Here is a 19,609-nt window from a genome sequence, read left to right on the forward strand (position 1 = left end):
TTCTTTAAAGAACCTATTTCACTTTAAACAGAACAGAAATCCAGCAAAATCTGTGGTGAATTATTCAAAACGAGTGCCGAATTTATTTACTCTTGCGTCCACCAAATGGATAACAACGAGACGCCATTAGCAAATTATCTATTTATTAAATCTGTCACTAATCCAGCGGTCAGCACTTTGATACGGCGATAATGGCGCGAAACCCCAAATGAATCCTCTTTAAGCCTATAATGTTTTCATTAAGGTACTTTACGAAAATGGAGGATGATATTCTTTAATAATTACTTCCACCAACCTTTGATAATTATTACTTTACTATAGGACTTATGTGTACTTTGCTTATCTTGTGATGAGCTCTGATCTATGACCTCTTAAATGAGTTTTATAGGAAGATCTTAAAATTTATACATTAAGAGTCACTAAATACCAAATGGTTTTCAAACTAATTAACTTTAGCGGGAAAGAGGGATGTGTTATTTCAAATTGCATTTGTATACCCAAAACTAGAATAATTTGAATGTTTGAAATGCTTTGCTTTGATTTATTTCATGGTATCGGTAATTTATGCTCTTGTAGTATATGATGATTCTGTATTTTCAAGCTAAAAGATTCATGTTAATGTTATGGTGTATTGTTTAATGTTTAAGGGTCTAATTAATTAATACGTCCCGATGGTCCTGGTATGAAAAGAGAAGCCGTAGATTTATGGGGTCTGTTATAAAAAGTTAAAAACTTTTTGCGGCAAATATTTGAAATATCTCAGGGCTTTGCTGATAAATGTTTGTGAAATATAATTGTCCTTAATAAGTTAAATTTAAAATGATACTAATCATTAAACTAATAAATGATTGGATTAAAAAAAAAATGTTTTTATTTATATTAAAAAAAAAATTTAAGCTGTGCGATATTTAAATGGTATATGGTAAACAAACTTTTATTAAATTCACAACTAAAAAAGTACATAATATAAAGTTTTCGAGTCAAAGTCTAACTCGATAAATTTAGAACGTGCATAATCGTATTATTCAAGTTGCATGAACGTAACGTAGCCCGTAGCATTACCGCGTCGTAGCAACAGTTGCTCTCTACGCCCGCTACGCTGCACCCGCTTTCGGTGCTACGAAATAATACGAAACAAAAGACTTAATACTTATACAAGCGCAATGATATTCAATTTGTTGATATGTTAAGTTAAAAGTTAATTGATTATAAATAATAATATTATCAATATGTACAAAGTTATGTAAAGTTATATTTTTGAAGTGTAAAATGCAGCTACGAATAATTGTGTGCTATTTACTCCTAATTTATCTTGAAGGTAAAAAAAATGCAAAAGTTATTAAATTTATTATTCATATGTACGTGTTTTTATATTTCGACACAGTTAAAATTGTTTTTATATAGTTTTAGTATTGTTTAAAATATTGAAACAGATGAATTTATCAAGTCGTGCATTTAATTTATTATTTATTTAGTGGAAAATTCATTTTTAAGGAAGGAAGCAATTAATATTTACTTACAACAATGCTGCAGCTGTACAGCTAACTATTTAGACCTTTTTATTTAAAATCATGATCTATTTTAACATTTAATTAACGTACCTTAGTTGTTAAATGCAAAGTTTTTTATGCACAATAACCGTGAAACAGAGATACCAGACTAATTAACAAATTTAGTCGGTCTTTTATTTTCGTAATAATAATCTACCTTAACCCAACCAGAATATACAGTTAAGCTTTTTTTTTAGCGTCCATTTGTCTGCAAATCGTCGGTGTGTCCATACCAAATTTAAAGCAACGAGGGGAGTCAGTTACTATGACTTGTGATTATGACCTCGAGGGCGGTAAACTGTATTCTGTGAAGTGGTATAAGGATAATGAAGAATTCTACAGATACATGCCCCGGCTGAAACCGCCACAACACTCGCATAGAGTTGAAGGCGTTAAAGTTGACGTGAGTTTTTAACTGCATTTTAAATATATTTTGCTATTCTCTCTATTGCTTTCTCAATTGGTGGTGGATGGTAAACTTCGTTATAACGATTCAAAAGTGTTTCTAGAAGAAGTCTAATTGAGTAAATAAATGGTTGTGTAAAAGTTAATTTAATGTATCTGTGCTGTTATTTATATTGCTGGTAAATATAAATATATATTAAATTTGTATTAAATATAAAATATGTCTCAACTGTACAAATGGAAACATGAACGCAGAAATTTTAATTCACGACATAAAATTACAAACAAAACCTTGTTTGAATTCTTGCATTTCTAAACCCTCGTGTCTATGAAAATGAAAAAGCATTAAACCTCTGATTGTAAGTATACTGAATTATATCTGCGGCATTGAAGCGGTGAGTCTATTCATACGAGGGATAAAATATTCATCCACAAAACTTGTATACAATATTGTATGCACCGTTTTGATCTAGGGATAAGACTGGTATTCCTCCAAACTGCTAAAAATAAATTCTTTTACATGTTTGAAGCTCACATTTTTATGCAACAACACAAATAGATTTGCATAGTAATGTCATTCACGTTAATCTAGAAACACGATTTGAACATTATAAAGTGAGAAGAGAGATTAGAGAATATTTTGTAAAAATAATAAAATTTAAATTTGAAGGGATCTCTAGTTTTTCACTTCATATGACGACTAAGTCTTAATATGCCTGCAGCTATGCTCCTGGTACTAACATAACCTATTTCATGGTGAACATCGCCTTATAAAAAGTGTACGTAAAAAGTATAAGTACATAACTAAACGCATTAAATAAAAATGCTTTAGCAACCAGTATCAGCTTTGCTTGAACTTTATTTTGCACTAACTGAAACATAGCTTATTAATAATATTTATTTAAGTATTAATTGTTTTATTAAAGATCTTATTAGCGCATTGGCTTACTTTTTAATTTACTTAATTTTTAATTTATAGTAACTCCTTAGGCAGATACCCTGTCTTAAGATAAAATCAGCAGTGATCATATTTTGTCAAGAATAGGTTTAAAAATATTGATTAATAGGTAATTATATATGCGATAGTTAATATAACGTATAGTGAATAATATGAAATTGCATGCATTACTGTAAGTCCATATTAAAAATAATTTTTGAATTCTTAAATAAAAAAATAAACGAAATGCAAGCAGTAAACAAGAATAAATTTAATAAAACATAACCAGCGAATTGCTGAAACTTGAAACACTTAAAAGAAAACTTATTATAAGTATCAAGAATATGACTTTTACATAGGAGAGCTAGCTCGGCTAATACCACAGTTTTCAGTCCATTTTATAATAAGAGAGAAAATAAAATGGAATTTATTACAAAGTTCATTTCTGCTGAAAAACTTTTACTTTGAAACTAACCATAAGAAAATTTACCTACATAGGTATACTTATGTAATGTATTACGATGCTACAGATTGTACAAAATATAGATGCAAATTACCTTCTTATCAAACCCGAAAACACAGCAATTTTTACTAGATACTTCGACACTAATATATTATGTATTATAATGATATTTTTTACCTCAACCTCGTAATATTTCAATAAATTAAATGTAACTTTATTTAGCACATTCAAGCACAAAATAATACGTAAGCAGACTAAACTTGCGTCATAATGATCCCCATAAGTGACCTATCTCTTTATTTAAACAGAAGCGAGAGTAACGTCCATTAATGTATTCATTTAGATGGAGAGGTCAAGCGCTCGCCGCGTTCACCTGCGGGATTTAACATTAAAATCTCGAGGTCTTTACCGCTGCGAGGTGTCTGAAGAGGCACCATCTTTTCATTCAGCACAATCAGAGGCTTTCATGGAAGTTTATTGTAAGTAACACTTAAGCATTTGTATATAGAAGCGCCTATGGTTTTAACGTTACAGTTTAGTTCTAAGGAATTTAAATGAAAAAGGTACTCGTACATTGTGTGAAAGAAGTTTTTTTTTAAATTATGTTTACAGTTTACTTCTATAAATTACTATTATTGGTAATGAGAATTTTGCAAGCGTTTCCGTAAATAAATACGTATATTGATACAATTTGTCAATCGTACAACTTTTTTCAAAATTGAAAAGATGCCTATAAGTACCGAACACCTACGCATTGTTACCTTTACCCTTATAAGTAATTTTATTTTTATTTCGGTTACTTTGAAGTAAAAGATCACAATAAAATATTATGAAAACATGGAAAATTAAAGATCGTTATTGTATCTTTTAAACGATTCTATCTTTGTCCTTTGAGTTTACTTTATACACTCATTTCCATTTACATATTTAAAAATAACTTTTCAAACGTTGATCGATGTATCATTTATTGTAGATATTGAGCACATTAATATAAAAGGTATATCTTAGTCGGGGAAATTCAACGGGGAAATCAGCTGTTTCATTCTATATACTTATGTATAAAACTAAAGTTTATTGAACAACTTATAAGTATGATTTTTATAGATTTGTAATAGTTTTGTTTGAATAATAACTACTCCAGTGTTTAACATGACGTATTTAGTTTATTATCTATATCCAAAATAAGTTTATTATCTATATCCAAAATATCGTTGTTAATTTTCAGATATTTCCCGTGAAAATCCTCGTATAGTTGGATACGAGCGACTTTACCAAATACATGAACCTTTGGACGTTAATTGTTCTTCGGCGAAGGCATTCCCACCACCGCTGTTGGAATGGCATGTGGATGGGCAATTGGTACGATATATTTATATAAATATATTAATTTAAAAAAAAATAATTGATACTCTCGTCGTCGTTGGCCTATTTGATATGTAGTAGATCATAATGGTATATGCAGGTACATTTTAATTTTAAAATTTTAATTTATTAGTGTTGCAATTTTCCTAATCGGTCATGATTTAGGGCAGCGTCGTTCGTGGCTAAAGAGAAATTGATACTCTATATATATTGTAAAAAATCATTCTCTACCAAGAAAGCTTTAAGCTACATCTTTAAAATAGCATAGGCTTTTCATTTTTATCGCGAATCAACCTTAGCAAAGCCGGTACAAGTACCATACTTCATCAGGGTTAGGTAGCAAGAAAGTCAAGTATTTGATTTAATACAACCATAACATAATCTCTTTTGTTGTTTAATGTTCAATTTGTGCAGCATTTTATGACACTCGCGCTGGATCAAAACCTCCCAATATTAAAGGATAGGTAGATACCATTGGCCTAGATTTTAAAGTATTTTTGAAAAACAATATCATGTAGGACTATTATCTAAACGAAGACTGAATGAATGAATCGCGTAACATGATAAAAATTAAAGTCTATCCAATTTGTAGATAACTTATTTAGGATTGACCAACATTTTCATAATGCAGTTCTACAGTAAGTAGGTACAATCATAATAAGAAAAAAAAATCTTAAATTCTTGCAACGCTCTTAACCAATATTAGATAGGTAGGTAGGTATTAAACGTAAAGGGGAACCTACTAAAGTATTTTTGATAATAAAAGAGCTAATAAAGCACATATTTTATCTTTACTATACCTACAGTTCTATCAAATATAATAAAACTACAAAATTACCTATCCAATGTATTTGTCCGATAAACTATTCTGAACTTTATTTCGTACAAAATGCATTTCGATGAATGCTGCAAACGAAAACAAAAGGTTATTCACATTCAACTTTTCAGTCGCTCAAAATAAAATTCTGAGGAGCTGCAAATTTTCAGCTTTCACAAGTACTTGAAATAAATCAAAAGCTAGAAGTTTGAAAATTATAAAATTTAACACACGCATTTCACTCATATTAATGTTATCATATAGGAATATGCCCACAGCATTTAAACCCATATTATAAAATCATAGTATGTGCCAGTAGACGAACTGTTCAACATTGTTTTCATAATTTATATTATGTTCTATATCTTTATAGGTAACAGAACCATCATGGTTGATAGAGTACGAGCCAGCAGCCACGTCCCAGGGCTTTTTTATATCGACTTTGGGTTTGCGAGCGCCTGCCAAACCACATTTACGACTGAAATGCGTTGCTATCTTGGCAAATCATAAAAGGGAACGCACCATTTTCATCCGTAAGATTATTTTAACTAGCTATCACACTTTTAGATGGTATTTTATTGCTAAGTTAAAGATTTCTCAATTTTATTGAGTAGATCAAATCGAACAAGGTTTTGGAAATCGCCTTTTTGTTCAGATATTTGTTTAGATTCCTACGTATTATTCCTTTGCCAGCTAAAGGTAATATTTTATATCAATTGGTCATCATATTAATTTACTATGGAACAATTACGATTTATTTATGGCAAAGGAGAGTAAAATGAGCAAAATAGAAACAAAAAATTGCAAAATTAATACCTACCTATTGCCACTCCGCTGTTGTTGAAATGTAATTGTAATGTTGAAAAAGAATATATTATTAAATACATAAATAAATAAATACCTAAATATTGTTTTTTACAGAAACCAATTCATCGCCTGGACAACTAGAAGCTAGCTTAGATTTAATAATTATTTTCATCGTCAGCAATATTATATATCAGAAGATATCTTGATGCATTAATTAAAATTATTGGTAAAAATTAAATTTAAATTAATTTGTAAATAAAGTCATCTCCTCCTCAATGTTTTTTAATTTATGTGACCTAATCCTGTATAAACAGTAGATAGGTATAACTCGTACTTCGTAAGGATTTTGGAGACATGGTAATGAAAAGGCTAAAGAATTTGATACTGAAATGCTTTTTGTAACAAACATCTCAACCAATATGAAACATTATTTCAATTCGTGTTGAATTGAAATATGGGTGGTAGGTATTCATGGGTGGCCGAGACTCGAGAGGCAACCGAGAGGTCAGGCGTCGCCTAGAGAAGGCGAAAGACGCCGGTTCGAATCCCACTTTAAAAATATCTGTCCTAGAAAGTTAAAGTATGAATATAAAACATCGGACTTGTACTTTACTGCAAATACATAGTAGAAATATGATATGATTTTGTGAGATTGTCACTGGTTATCCCATTGTTTGTAACACTTTGCGTAAGTTACTTCAATTACCTACTTCACATGACAGATGACTAAATTCAGAGAAAATGGCAACATACAAAATCTTAATTTAAGTACATTGAATATTCACTACTTTTTTTCACTTTTCGTAGGTTTTTTATGTTTGTTAGGACTTTGGGAAATCTATCAGATAGACATGTAAAAGGCAAGCGATCCAACGTCTTAAACTAGGTATATATTTTAGTAACTGTTACTGACGTCCGTAAACGTAACTGCGTCAATGTTTGTGTTTTAGTTTAATGGGATTTTATAAAAAAAAATTTTTCGATCGTAAAGCACTCTCTGATGCTTCGCATCGTCGTGCAACAAAATGCCTTATTTACTTTCTTAATATGAGTATCATACTACAAAAAAGTGTGGTTTCCTATCATGGTGGCTTCCCTTTTATAAGGGAAGACTACACCCGCATTGATGCAATACTTTTGGCGATAAGTTTCATATGTACATTAGGTACATACATAAATAAATGTAGATAGCATGCAAGTTTTCTAAGTATTTATTATATGACATAAACTGACATACTTACCTACATATTTCATTATATTATATTACAATAACAAATTTCGGCAACGGATTAAAAGTCACAAATATTGAATATTTAATTATAATCATAAAAAAATAAAGACAATTACATTTATAATAAGGGAAATTACACTTGAGATAATATATTTAAATCAAATACAGAACTAAGATCTACAAACTTATTGTTAAATTGAATAAAAATGAAATAAAATCACAATATTTTTTCAAGAAGTTACATAAAAATTATGCAACATTGGTCGAAATAACATAAAATCTCTAGAACAATAATTTCTAACAAAATGACATATGACAATAATTATTATGTTATGTATATTATTTATTTTTTACAAGAATTCATAACTTTTATCATACCTGCAGTTTTCTAGAATTCTTAAAATATATAATAAGTAAATTTTAATAGTATAATTCTAAATCCAAGCTCTTTTAAGAAAACGCATTATTATGGACTGGACACAGAATACAATACTTTGGAAGAAGCTTATTTGTAAATTTTAGTAAGCATTAATTCATGTCCATATTTATATTATGCATACAATACAATAAAGGATAAAATTCCCAGAAACCTGCACAAAAATTGCTAGTACAATTTAAAATTAACTATATCCATTATATATTTTTTCCATCAATCTATTTATTATTTTTTGTTCATTGAAAATCAGCAAATAGGAGTAATATGCAGAAACATTGTACATTTTAAAATAAGTAAACAAACTACTTTTGATGTTATAATGGATCATTTAATTTTTATAACACTTAAATAATTACAAATATGTTTAAAACTTTTAAAGGGTACACTTTTGAACACCAATAGTTGTTTTTCTTATATTTAATTTCCCGCTGGTAGACAACATACTATAAATATTTAAGTAATTTAATAAAATAATATTCTATTAATGTTACCTTTGAAATATACATTTAATAGACTATCTCCTTTAAAGAAAAAGGGATCTAGGCCTTTTATCCATATGAAGTTACGCGGAGCAAATTAAAATATATTAAGTTACAAAAATAAACCGCATATTATACAAATATAAGCTCAGTGCTTCTAACAATTAACATTTAATGATCTCAAACACGATAAATCGAAAATCTTAACCTTCCTGTCCAAAATCTTCCATAAACTTCTTCAATTTTATCATATCTTCATCGTTGACTGTTGGTTTAGATGTTGCCAGCGAGCGTAACATATCAGACATAGTGACAGGTGGTTCCCCTAGTTTGTCGCTCGGTACATCCATCCAGGTCATTTCCTGAGCTCCTGGGTCACCAGGGGAACACGGCGTCAACAAATCATTAACAATCAAATCAGGATCAGTTGGACTAGGGCCAGTGACTTTCTTGAAATGAGTTGCCGATTGCACTTTTCGCACAGGCTGCATCAACGCATCTCGCACAACAATACTGATATCAGCTCCGGAATAACCTTCAGTTTTAGTCGCCAACACCTTTATATCTTGCTCGGACAGCATGTGTCGTGTATTACCCAAATGCAATTTAAACATATCAAGTCTGGCGTGCTCCTCCGGTAGAGCTATATAGATACGCTTCTCAAATCGCCTTCTGATAGCAGCGTCGAGCACCCAAGGTATATTTGTAGCTCCGAGTACAAGAATACCATCCATATCATTACCCACTCCTTGCATTTGTACCAGAAACTCTGTCTTAATTCTACGAGCTGATTCTGATTCGTTATCAGATCGAGATGAACACAAGGAATCAATTTCATCAATAAATATAATGCTGGGCTTATGCTGCCTGGCCAAGTCAAAGAGATTTCTCACCAACTTTTCAGACTCACCAAGCCATTTAGATACAAGATCAGATGAAGACACTGAGAAGAAAGTAGAATTGTTTGCTTCTGTAGCTACAGCCTTGGCTAAATAAGATTTACCAGTACCAGGTGGGCCAAACAAGAGAATACCCTTCCAAGGTATTCTTTTCCCTGTGAATAAATGCGGAAACTTAATAGGCAAGATCACTGCCTCTTTTAGGGCTTCCTTAGCTGCTTCAAGGCCAGCTACATCGCTCCATTTGACATGTGGTTTCTCAACCACTATGGCACCTTCTAGTTTACCCTGTAACTTTTTCTTTTCTGGATCATCGGAGTCACTGTCACTATCGCTCTTCTTTTCATCACTCTTTGAGTTGGATTCACCTGCCTTTACTGGCTTTTTCTTCTTATCTTTCTTCAGATATTCCTTAAGTTTCTCTGCTCTATCCAAATATTGTAAACACTTAGCTCTTATACTCTCTTTAGCTCTCTCACCTTGAGCCTCATACTTCACTGCATGGAGGAAGTATTCCACTCCATGTTCATATAGTCTTAAGGCTTCCTCGTAATTTTTGTTTTTATCCTCCTCTGTAGCTTTAGTGACAAGATCGATGGCCTTTTGCAAGGTATTGGATGAGGTCATCTTAAACCCTTTTTGTTACCTGAAAGTATATACTTAATGATGAATTAAATACATTTTCAATAAAAGAGACGATTCTTTAATCAAAGAAACAATTAAACGCACTTTAATTAACTTAATAGAGGTCTCAAAAAGTGAGTCATCCACCAAAAATTCGAAGTATTTTAAACTATCATTTCGGATTATTTCGGCGATATCCAAATCTAAATTACAAAATATATCTAAAATTTTCTGATGACAGTCCAAACATAATAGAAATCAAATCAAATGTTTCTTCGAGCAATTATGACGAATCCAAAATTACCAATGACGATAGTATTGTATAGTATAGTACAAGCATTGATATTATACGTACCATTCAAGATAATCTATGTATTTTTAATCGCAAGTATTTGCTCAGCAGAGTAATGGATAATTTTAACTTAGCCAAATGAGAATTATTTTAACATCAAAATGTTGTTTTTCGTCAAACATTTAACTACTGACATTTTGTGTTGAAACTTGAAAATATTTGACGTTTCTCTTTTTTTATAATCCCGAATGATCTGTATACAAGGCTTTTTGAATACATGCCAAAGGTTTGCCAAAGATTTTTTTGGTCACAAAATCATATGGAGCAGTTGCACCTGTCTCACTGATCGGTTTTCTTTACGGTTTCTATACTAATATTATAAATCTGAAGAGTTTGTTTGTTCGAACGCGCTAAACTCAGGAACTACTGGTCCTATTTGAAAAATTATTTCTGTGTTAGATAGCCCATTTATCGAGGAAGGCTAATAATAGGCTATATATCATCACGCTAAGACCTACACGCAGGTGAAATCACGAAGCGCAGCTAGTTAAATATAAATTTACAAAATAACCTAGCATAAAACATAATATCTCCTGCGGTAACTAGGTAGGAACATAGTTGTTTTAAAACTAAATATGTACATAGTGGGCGACGACAAAATATTATAATAATTCTTATGCTCTGTACATAACAAACCAATTCAATACATAGTAATTTCAATTTTTAGTTTTATATAATATATTTTGAAAATTAAAAAAATAATTTATATTTGGAAATTTAAAAAAAACTAAAAAATTCGATCATGAGGCAGCATTTGTACCTACATCTTACGACGTACCATGGCCATGGCGACGCCACCGCTACAGCCATCCATGTTATAATAATTTAATCACAGACTCTAAAGACTCAAATATTTCCTCTATCTATCTAGATTCTAGGTAATGACCTACAATAAATGTGATACATGGTGTTTTATTTGTAACAATATTTTTAAAGCTAGACATGATGTTCTTTAATTTCTAACAGTATGTTACAAATGCAACAACTATCCAATTTATGTACTTATTCTTTTAAAGTTTACTTATAAATTATATTTTTAACATTTCTAGGTTGTTAACTTAAGAGTGTTTGTTACAATAGGGCTGCCGTGAACAAAATGTTTAAAAGTCTGTTAATCCATACTAATATTATAAATGCGAAAGTAACTCTGTCTGTCTGTCTGTTACTCAATCACGCCTAAACTACTGAACCAATTTTCATGAAATTTGGTATGGAGATATTTTGATACCCGAGAAAAGACATAGGCTACCTTTTATCCCGGGAAAATGACACAATCCCGGAAATCCCACGGCAACGGGAACTATGCGGGTTTTTCTTTGACTGTGCGGGCGAAGCCGCGGGCGGAAACCTAGTAAATGATAATTTATAAAAGTATCATTTATTACAATACAATACTCATAGTGATACCAAGCAGTTTTGATTAAATATTTAATGTTTTACATCATAGACTCATAAAGTTATAAATTCATGAGGTCAACAAAGCTTTATACAATTTGAATTTCCCTACATATTTCTTCACTTCCTCTTTAGGATATGGCTTGAGCGCCAAGCAGGTTGGAATATTTTCTGGCTGTTCAATCCATAACTTGTGATCGATTGAATTTTCTTTTAACTTTTCAGCAATCTTTTTAAGGGATTCTTCATTCGGTACCTAAAATTATAAATATTTATGTTAGTTATAGAATGAAATAAAGTTAAAATAAAGAGTTTAATGCAATATATACAATTTTCAAGCTCATCATTTTGAAGCAGTTAGGACTGCTTATTATCGTCTATCTTTAATGTTATATATGCATTTACTTACTTCTAATACTACTTTATGCATATTATCTAAATCACCTAAGTAATTGATAGTGTTTTCATCATCTCTATATACATGAAGAACAGCTGTGGAAGCATGGCAGGCCTGCGCCACCAGGGCACCGATAGACCAACCCAAGTCTTTTAGTAAATCACTCCTAAGTAAGATATATTGGACGGTTGAGCTCGACATAATTTAATACCTAATTTCCGAAATAGGTGTACCTAAAGTTTGAATATAGACCAGTATAATTATAAGTAACGGCTATGGGATCACTAAGACGAGCAATTTCAACGTTCTGTGAATTTCATCTTCAATAGCTTTATTCAATAATAATTCTTAAATGTAATTAATTAAATTTCATTGAGATAAAAATATAAAATCAAAAAACACAGTGCTCTGAAAGTTCCTTCTCACTTCTCAGCAGTCAGCCGTATGTATTACTCTACTCTTTGGCAGTCAGCTGTCAGCCACAGAGCAAGTATTATAGGAGTCAGCAGCTATCATAATTATGTCAATGTCAATCATAACAGATAGGTAGGCGAATTTGAGATGGTGGGCAAAATTAGACCTTCAAGAAGATGAAACATTAATTTATAAAATACTTATAATAATAAAATCTGTGAATAAAATATATATAACGCGGTACTATTATATACACAATTATATAGTTTATGAATCAGGTAATATAATATTTTATCTAAATTAATCATAAAGCTAAAACTAGAAAATTTCTCATAATCAGATAATATTTGCAACTACTATTAAATTATATTATGTAAATGCATCACGCACTCAAATGTAAATTTTTCTACAACTATTTATAGAATACTAGCTTTTTGCTAGCGGCTGCGCCCGCAGGCCGCATAGTCGAAGAAAAACCCTCATAGTTCCTGATTTCGTGGAATTATCAGGATAAAACCTATCCTACGTCCTTCCGCGGTCCGCCGCGCCGGTCTCAACCTATCTTTGTACCAAATTTGAAGTAAATCCATTCAGTACTTTTGAGATTAGCCTGGACATACAGACAAACAGGAAAAAAATCTAAAAACTTATACAACACAATATATATTTTTGGCTTCGGTATCTATTGTATGTTATGTGGGGTAGACCTATATGCCCCAAGTATTATTTAAAAAAAATATTGAATGTATTTACAGTTTTGACCTTCCTACGATTTTATTATAGGTACACAAGAAGCTTATATCCTCTAATACACTGGAGATTGCACTATGACCATTAACTTGAAACAAGAAACTATGACATTCAATGACGTCAGTCATGTTTTTTGTCTCTTTCTGTCGAGTGACCACGCTGGTTTGTAAATTCAGGATTTTTCAAAATAGAAAAAACTAAAAATCATGGTCTATAAATAATAACGACATATATTTTTAACAGTATTTATATTATAATATTATGGTCATACTTTATAGGTAGGTACATACAATTTTAATTGGTATAGAATGATAGTTATAAATAACTTTTGGCTACAAAGCTTGGATATGAACCGATATATAGCATTAACATCCTTTGTAAATAGAGGAAAGTTGTGTTTTGCATCAGATGCTGTTTACCAAATTGTTAGCTACTCAGATCTTCTTTTTAAACGCGTTGCTTCGACGGGTCAATTTCAAGCCAGAATCATCAAAGAAAAACTGTTTATAGCAGCCTTGCACAAATTTTCTTTACAAAGTTTATTTTTCAAAAGGTATTTTTTTCTGGGTCGTAATCCTCAGTAATTTTACCCTTGATGGGCACATATATTTCTTTTTATTTTACTTTTTGGAAAGCTGAAATACCTAAAACAAAAAATATGAGGTAAGTTAAAAAAGTATAAATTTCAGTGTAAAAACGAACAATCTTTATAACTACATGTGAGTGCAATACCGATGTCGAGTGTTGTTTCATTACTAGTAAAAATCTTGAAAATGGTGTTCTAAATTTCATCATAATATTGTTATTACAATATATTCTCTTCACTATCCATAAAAACTCGTCATCATGGTTACCTTACTTGTTAATTTTGTTTATTGAAAACTTGTTGAAAAATGATAAAGTATTAGGAAAATAACAAATTTAACATGAATGCTTTCTAAAATGATGCAAAATTTTACAATTTTTGCCATTGAAATGATTCTAAACAGGTAAATGCAGGAGTATTGAGGAATATTGTAAATAACGTAAATATACACTTGCCTGTGAAATTCTATGCCAGAATTTGGTGTCCAAACACTTCTGCAATTTTGCACAATACAATGCATTCTTTATATTCGGAAAATATTCATTAAATAAGCAACAATATTAACTTAAATATTCGAAGCGACGCAATTTTTTTGACACACATGCCATATTGACAAAGTGAGAGTTGCTACAATTTTATTATGGTGACTACCCATAATCAGGGAGTATCGCTTTTTAATAATTGGTTCAGATACTTAGTTTATTTAGCATAAATAATAATTGTCTCATCCAACAATGCTTCTGAATGAAGTTGTTGGCAATTTATCAACAAACTCATGTACAAAAACTAACCTTTTGCACAGAATATTACAGCATACATAGTAGCCTTGGGAAAACTTCGTATTAACAGTGGCAATACCAAGTTAGGTGTGAAAGTGATAAAAAACATGAACTGGGCAATATTTTCTTGTTACACGTCAATGTTCATACCGAAATCTCCAGTGTATTAGATATAAGCTTCTTGTAGGTACATAATAGGTATAGATTGTATATCACCATCTATTAATTTATCGAATTAACCCACTAATTATGCAAACATGCAAACTAATTGACTGCACACATTACTTATCTGTGCGTCAATGACAATTGACATGCTTATCAAATTCGGAAATTCGGAAGGAATCAGAAATGCCAAAATTGACAAATGAAGATTGAAATTGAAAATTTACAAACGGTGTGCTGAGGATTGAGACGCTTTATTATTGAATATCAAAATAGAAAACATATTTTTGTACGTACGAATCTACAATAATATGGCGTCAGGCTTAGAAAATTACATAAATCAAACAGTATCAGTGATAACTGCTGATGGGAGAAATTTTATCGGCACGCTAAAAGGCTTTGATCAGACTATAAACATTATTTTGGACGAGTCACATGAAAGAGTATTTTCGTCCTCGACAGGAGTAGCACAAGTTGTGTTGGGATTGCATATTATTCGAGGAGACAATATTGCTATTGTGGGTCAAATTGATGAATCAATAGACAGCAGACTAGATCTAGGAAATATTAAAGCAGAACCTCTAGGACCAATAGTGCATTAATTTACCAAATAGGTATTATTTTAAGTATATTTTAATAAACGAGTGATAATGGTTTCATGTGTATTTTATTCTTAATTTTCTGCATCCATTTATTTTCAGATATTGTAATTATTGAACAAGTAGTAAAGCCCACCAAAATATTATGATGCCTTCATAGTTTGTAATACTTGAGAAATAGCTAATAAATACCTACTTGCTAATATATTATTGGTAACAATATTGTACATGGTAATTTGGTAATTGAGGTAATTTTAAGATCTTAGTCTTATATGACCATACTTGCTGTATTGTTCAAAGTGTTGGGGTTAGTAAAATTATAATGAATTTTATTAAGATGTCAAGTATGCATGTTGAATTAAAATGATAACAATTAAAATTTTAGAATATCCAAATAGAGAGAGAACACGGAATATTTTAGTATTTATACCAGTAAACTAACTATTTATACACATTATCTGTGTCAGTAAAAAGGTTTTGTTGTCTTTGTAGTTACTGTGGGTGGGATACATTATATTTATAGATTGAACTCATTTTTAATGTACCTTTAGTTTAAAACAATCGAATATAGTCTTAAGAATTATTTAATTGATGAACTAAGTAAAATAAAGGTCAGAATTTTATTTTTATATTAAACAAGGTCACGAGATAATTGCTACAGAACAGACTAGAAAATGATCTACAAAATAATTTAAGATAGTTTAAAGAACATCGCATATATTTTAATACAACAAAGGTATATACAACAATAATAATTGTAAATCAATTATTTATATAGAATATGCCAATATATACAATCTTCATCAAATCATTATAAATGTAACAACATAATCATAACATTTTCAATGTTCGTCTAAGGTACTAGGTACTGCATATCTTGAGATAAATTGAAAATATAACCAAAAAATCTAACATTGTGTTTTTAAACTATGCATTAATCTCTACTACAATTTTACTATTCACATAATATACCTAAACATAACTTATAGAATGCTAAAATTTTGGTCATAGTCACTATAATTTAATATCAAATCATTGGAATTAAATCTATTCCTGGAATATTGAACAGCCACCAAAAATACTTATTTACAATAACATAAAATACTTAAATCTATTTTATGTACTTTTATGGTGTTCCCTATTGTAGTTTTCTTGCTAAGAGTAGTCATTGCCACTTGTTGCTTGGCTGACGATTATTATGTCTTGATGATGTCTGCAAATAAATAATTATTGGTATAAGTAACATAAAAACTTTTATAAACAAATTTTAAAGCTATTATAAATAAGACTATAGGAAAAAACAATTGCGTTGGTGAGTGAATGATACAATCATGTACACACACACACACAATAATTGTTCTGTAAATAATATAAAAAGCTTCAATAAACATAAACAAAAACAAAAAATAATTATACCTAAAACAATACAAATAAGCCACAAGCAAACGCAAAATCTTGCACTATTCACTTTTTACAATTGTTAGATCTACACCTTGTCTGAAATGAAAACAGGATTAAGGACATTGGCGATGGGTTTAAGGAATATGAACAGGATATAAAAACGTAAATAAATTTATTTAAACTATGCACACCTTTGCATCATTTCCTTATATTTTTGAGAATTGTACTTTTGGAAGAATTGCTTTCCATATTCGAATGTTGCGATCATAATCGCACATGCCGGTGCAACTTTACATATACGAGGCAAGAAGCCTGTGAACAGACCTTTTACTCCGTGATTTCTATAGATAGCCCTTACAATATCTTTCATATTTGAAGCTCTCTGTCGAGTTTTACCATCTAAAAATAAAACAAGTAATATTAGATTTTTGTAGGGAAACAATTATTATTATTTTACAAGTTATTTTGTACCATATTGCATTGTTTATAGGCTATCTTTTTACATCACAATATTTTAAGTTTGACTTACCTGTATAGATTTCTTTTTCACCTAATTCTATTTGCTGATGAGTTTTAATGACATCAAAAGGTATTGTAATAAAAGCAGCAACCTTAAAAAGAAGGGTTATTAGTCTTAAAATTTGAACCACCAACAATATAGACATTATACAATGTATAATAAATAATAATAATTATTGTAATCTTTTAAAATATAAGTCACTTTTAATGCAATAAAATACTTTAAATTTTTGTAATATATGCTTAATACTTACACTTCCAGCTACAGATCCACAAAAGAAATTAAACATAAATGTATTCTTGTCTGAATCTGGTTTATTGAATATTCTCTTTGTTTTTTCAAATGTCGTCCAATATATGCCTGTAAATCAATAATAAGGAATTTTTTACAATTCAAAATTTCAATAACACCAGCTTCGAAAGCAGTCCTTAGACAATTATCATTAGACACATCTGTAGATCTTCATTAAAAAAAAATTGGTTGGTTGGTAAATTAGATAATTATAATTAAGTACAGGTAATAGTCCTACCTGAGAATGGCACGTCCCTCAAAAGTGTCGATCCTAAGCCACGAAACAGTCCTCTGTATCCTTCATATTTTAAAACTTGTCGTAATGCAATCATTATTTCTGTAAATAATTTTAAATAAATAATATTATATAAACGATAAGGTGTTTTTTTTTTTTAAATAAAATGGATATAAATACATTTCTTTAAATCAATTACATTAAATACAGCCATTCTTAGATTGCATACTGTTCATGAGTTTCATGAGTTCATGAGTTTCTATAAGCTATAAATTTCTTTAAGCTGTCCAAAAGGTTGTAGAAGTGTAATAATGTCAGCTTTGAATTTATTGTTAAAAAATTTATTAGTTTTAGAAATCCGATAGTGCCTTTAGAGTTAGGTTGATAAACAAATTTGTGACCTTATTCCAGTAATAAAATTTTTCTCATATTACAAATCTTATTTTCAATAGATATAATTTCAAAACATGCTTTATCTTACCAGAATATGTAAGCTTCTTAGATTGCATTTTCGTTCTAATAAGTTCTACAGGGCTGACAAGGGTCACAGCTGTCATTCTTGCAGTTGCTCCTGCTATTAAAGGTATCCACATTGGTTGACCCACTGTAATTACAAAATTTTGGTCTAAATTAGTTCATCTATTTTGTATTATTATCTTTATTGTGACAATATTATTGTTGGCAAGTTGATAAGAGATTATAGATTGCATTTTAGATTTATAGATAAAAGGTCCAAGGTTTCATCACTTTGTTTTCTTTTGATAATATGTCTAATAAATAATAATGCATCCCTTGTTTTAAACAGGACAATAGTTAATTAAATTAAAATTATCAATAATCAAAGTAGGAGTCATATTAAATTCATCAGAAATTAACTTAGATTTACTTAATTAAATGTTTCAACTTACTGTTTCCTGTCATCGTATTATAAGTGGTTTTCATTTTATATCTAAGCTGTTCATATGATACAAAATAAATCACTGTGCAAGGAAGCGCTAATGCAAGTGTTGGACTTAAACCTGACCAAAGGGCTGTTACACCTTCTAATTTGGCTATTTTGTAAAAAGCATCCTGTAAACAGATAATATTTTAGTATCACATAATTGTTACATAATATTTTGCAAATTAAATAATGTATATAATTTGAAACTTAATATATAGGTACTTAACAATAAAAAGAAGGTTACCATTGTTCCGTGAAAGTGGACTCGTCGGGGTATCCATGCTGTTTCACCACAAGGACATAAATGTTCCATAAGTCCATTGCAATATAAATAACATTTATTTGAAAGCAGCGCCTTTTGCTGCGCTTGCAATCTTATTTTCACTACGTCTAATGGCGTCACTGTAAATAAAAAATATATTGGAATGTTAAGCACAAGACATAGAAATAGTTTTTAACATTAAATAAACCAAAGGCTTTACAAAAAACATGATTACAACCACAACAACTTACTAAATAGCGAGGTTATAAGGGCACCGGAACATGCCGATGCCATTTGTTGAAAAGGTGTTATTCGAAACTGAGGGTCGTCTTCGCGAATCATGGCTTATAATTTGAATATAATAACTTAGAAAACAGAATAAATACTAGTATGAATAAAAGCTAAGTGGCCGTAAATCAACAGCTGAGCACTATTTTCATCTTTGTTTTTCAGCTATTGTCAGCAGTTGCAGGTCAGCAGTCAGATGTCAACTTCAAGTGGATGTCAATGTCG

General features: G+C 30.4%; 5 protein-coding genes across 6 annotated transcripts; 2 read left to right on the top strand and 3 right to left on the bottom strand.

The window, feature by feature from the left end:
• The first annotated feature begins 1,174 nt into the window (after positions 1 to 1,174).
• Positions 1,175 to 6,618, top strand: LOC123695082. Its single transcript, XM_045640786.1, has 6 exons — positions 1,175 to 1,318; positions 1,748 to 1,953; positions 3,699 to 3,834; positions 4,581 to 4,714; positions 5,908 to 6,067; positions 6,456 to 6,618. Exons 1-6 carry the CDS (start codon positions 1,270 to 1,272, stop codon positions 6,545 to 6,547), a joined length of 777 nt encoding a protein of 258 aa, XP_045496742.1. The 5' UTR covers positions 1,175 to 1,269; the 3' UTR covers positions 6,548 to 6,618.
• A 1,811-nt stretch (positions 6,619 to 8,429) lies between these two features.
• LOC123694854 (vacuolar protein sorting-associated protein 4) lies at positions 8,430 to 10,517 on the bottom strand. Its single transcript, XM_045640452.1, has 2 exons — positions 10,366 to 10,517; positions 8,430 to 10,032 (listed from the first exon to the last, which is right to left on the bottom strand). Exon 2 carries the CDS (start codon positions 10,011 to 10,013, stop codon positions 8,691 to 8,693), a length of 1,323 nt encoding a protein of 440 aa, XP_045496408.1. The 5' UTR covers positions 10,014 to 10,032; positions 10,366 to 10,517; the 3' UTR covers positions 8,430 to 8,690.
• Positions 10,518 to 11,776: 1,259 nt separating this feature from the next.
• On the bottom strand, positions 11,777 to 12,592 carry LOC123694857 (putative peptidyl-tRNA hydrolase PTRHD1). Its single transcript, XM_045640455.1, has 2 exons — positions 12,167 to 12,592; positions 11,777 to 12,013 (listed from the first exon to the last, which is right to left on the bottom strand). The coding sequence occupies exons 1-2, from the start codon at positions 12,353 to 12,355 to the stop codon at positions 11,828 to 11,830; spliced, it is 375 nt and encodes a 124-aa protein (XP_045496411.1). The 5' UTR covers positions 12,356 to 12,592; the 3' UTR covers positions 11,777 to 11,827.
• A 2,444-nt stretch (positions 12,593 to 15,036) lies between these two features.
• LOC123694858 (U6 snRNA-associated Sm-like protein LSm8) lies at positions 15,037 to 15,879 on the top strand. Its single transcript, XM_045640457.1, has 2 exons — positions 15,037 to 15,459; positions 15,547 to 15,879. The coding sequence occupies exon 1, from the start codon at positions 15,157 to 15,159 to the stop codon at positions 15,445 to 15,447; it is 291 nt and encodes a 96-aa protein (XP_045496413.1). The 5' UTR covers positions 15,037 to 15,156; the 3' UTR covers positions 15,448 to 15,459; positions 15,547 to 15,879.
• Positions 15,880 to 16,144: 265 nt separating this feature from the next.
• LOC123694856 (solute carrier family 25 member 40-like) lies at positions 16,145 to 19,568 on the bottom strand. Of its 2 annotated transcripts, XM_045640454.1 has the most exons (10): positions 19,348 to 19,568; positions 19,079 to 19,236; positions 18,800 to 18,962; positions 18,373 to 18,495; positions 17,895 to 17,993; positions 17,619 to 17,725; positions 17,375 to 17,456; positions 17,037 to 17,244; positions 16,861 to 16,941; positions 16,145 to 16,657 (listed from the first exon to the last, which is right to left on the bottom strand). In XM_045640454.1, exons 1-9 carry the CDS (start codon positions 19,436 to 19,438, stop codon positions 16,905 to 16,907), a joined length of 1,068 nt encoding a protein of 355 aa, XP_045496410.1. In that variant the 5' UTR covers positions 19,439 to 19,568; the 3' UTR covers positions 16,145 to 16,657; positions 16,861 to 16,904. The 2 variants fall into 2 exon arrangements, with proteins under 2 accessions (XP_045496410.1, XP_045496409.1); XM_045640453.1 differs by lacking the exon at positions 16,861 to 16,941.
• Positions 19,569 to 19,609: the final 41 nt, after the last annotated feature.

The sequence above is a fragment of the Colias croceus genome, chromosome 10 (genome assembly GCF_905220415.1).
Source record: "Colias croceus chromosome 10, ilColCroc2.1".
Taxonomy (NCBI): domain Eukaryota; kingdom Metazoa; phylum Arthropoda; class Insecta; order Lepidoptera; family Pieridae; genus Colias; species Colias croceus.

Bases quoted from the DNA above. Each gene is read 5' to 3' on its own strand.
- LOC123694858 (XM_045640457.1), top strand. From the start codon at position 15,157: ATGGCGTCAGGCTTAGAAAATTACATAAATCAAACAGTATCAGTGATA.
- LOC123694857 (XM_045640455.1), bottom strand. From the start codon at position 12,355: ATGTCGAGCTCAACCGTCCAATATATCTTACTTAGGAGTGATTTACTA. The intron at 12,014-12,166 runs GTAAGTAAATGC...TTATAATTTTAG, and splicing joins TGCATAAAGTAGTATTAGAA to GTACCGAATGAAGAATCCCT.
- LOC123694856 (XM_045640453.1), bottom strand. From the start codon at position 19,438: ATGATTCGCGAAGACGACCCTCAGTTTCGAATAACACCTTTTCAACAA. The intron at 19,237-19,347 runs GTAAGTTGTTGT...TTTTATTTACAG, and splicing joins CCTTATAACCTCGCTATTTA to TGACGCCATTAGACGTAGTG. The intron at 17,245-17,374 runs GTAAGTCAAACT...TTTTATTTTTAG, and splicing joins TGAAAAAGAAATCTATACAG to ATGGTAAAACTCGACAGAGA.
- LOC123694854 (XM_045640452.1), bottom strand. From the start codon at position 10,013: ATGACCTCATCCAATACCTTGCAAAAGGCCATCGATCTTGTCACTAAA.
- LOC123695082 (XM_045640786.1), top strand. From the start codon at position 1,270: ATGCAGCTACGAATAATTGTGTGCTATTTACTCCTAATTTATCTTGAA. The intron at 1,319-1,747 runs GTAAAAAAAATG...CTTTTTTTTTAG, and splicing joins ACTCCTAATTTATCTTGAAG to CGTCCATTTGTCTGCAAATC. The intron at 3,835-4,580 runs GTAAGTAACACT...GTTAATTTTCAG, and splicing joins GGCTTTCATGGAAGTTTATT to ATATTTCCCGTGAAAATCCT.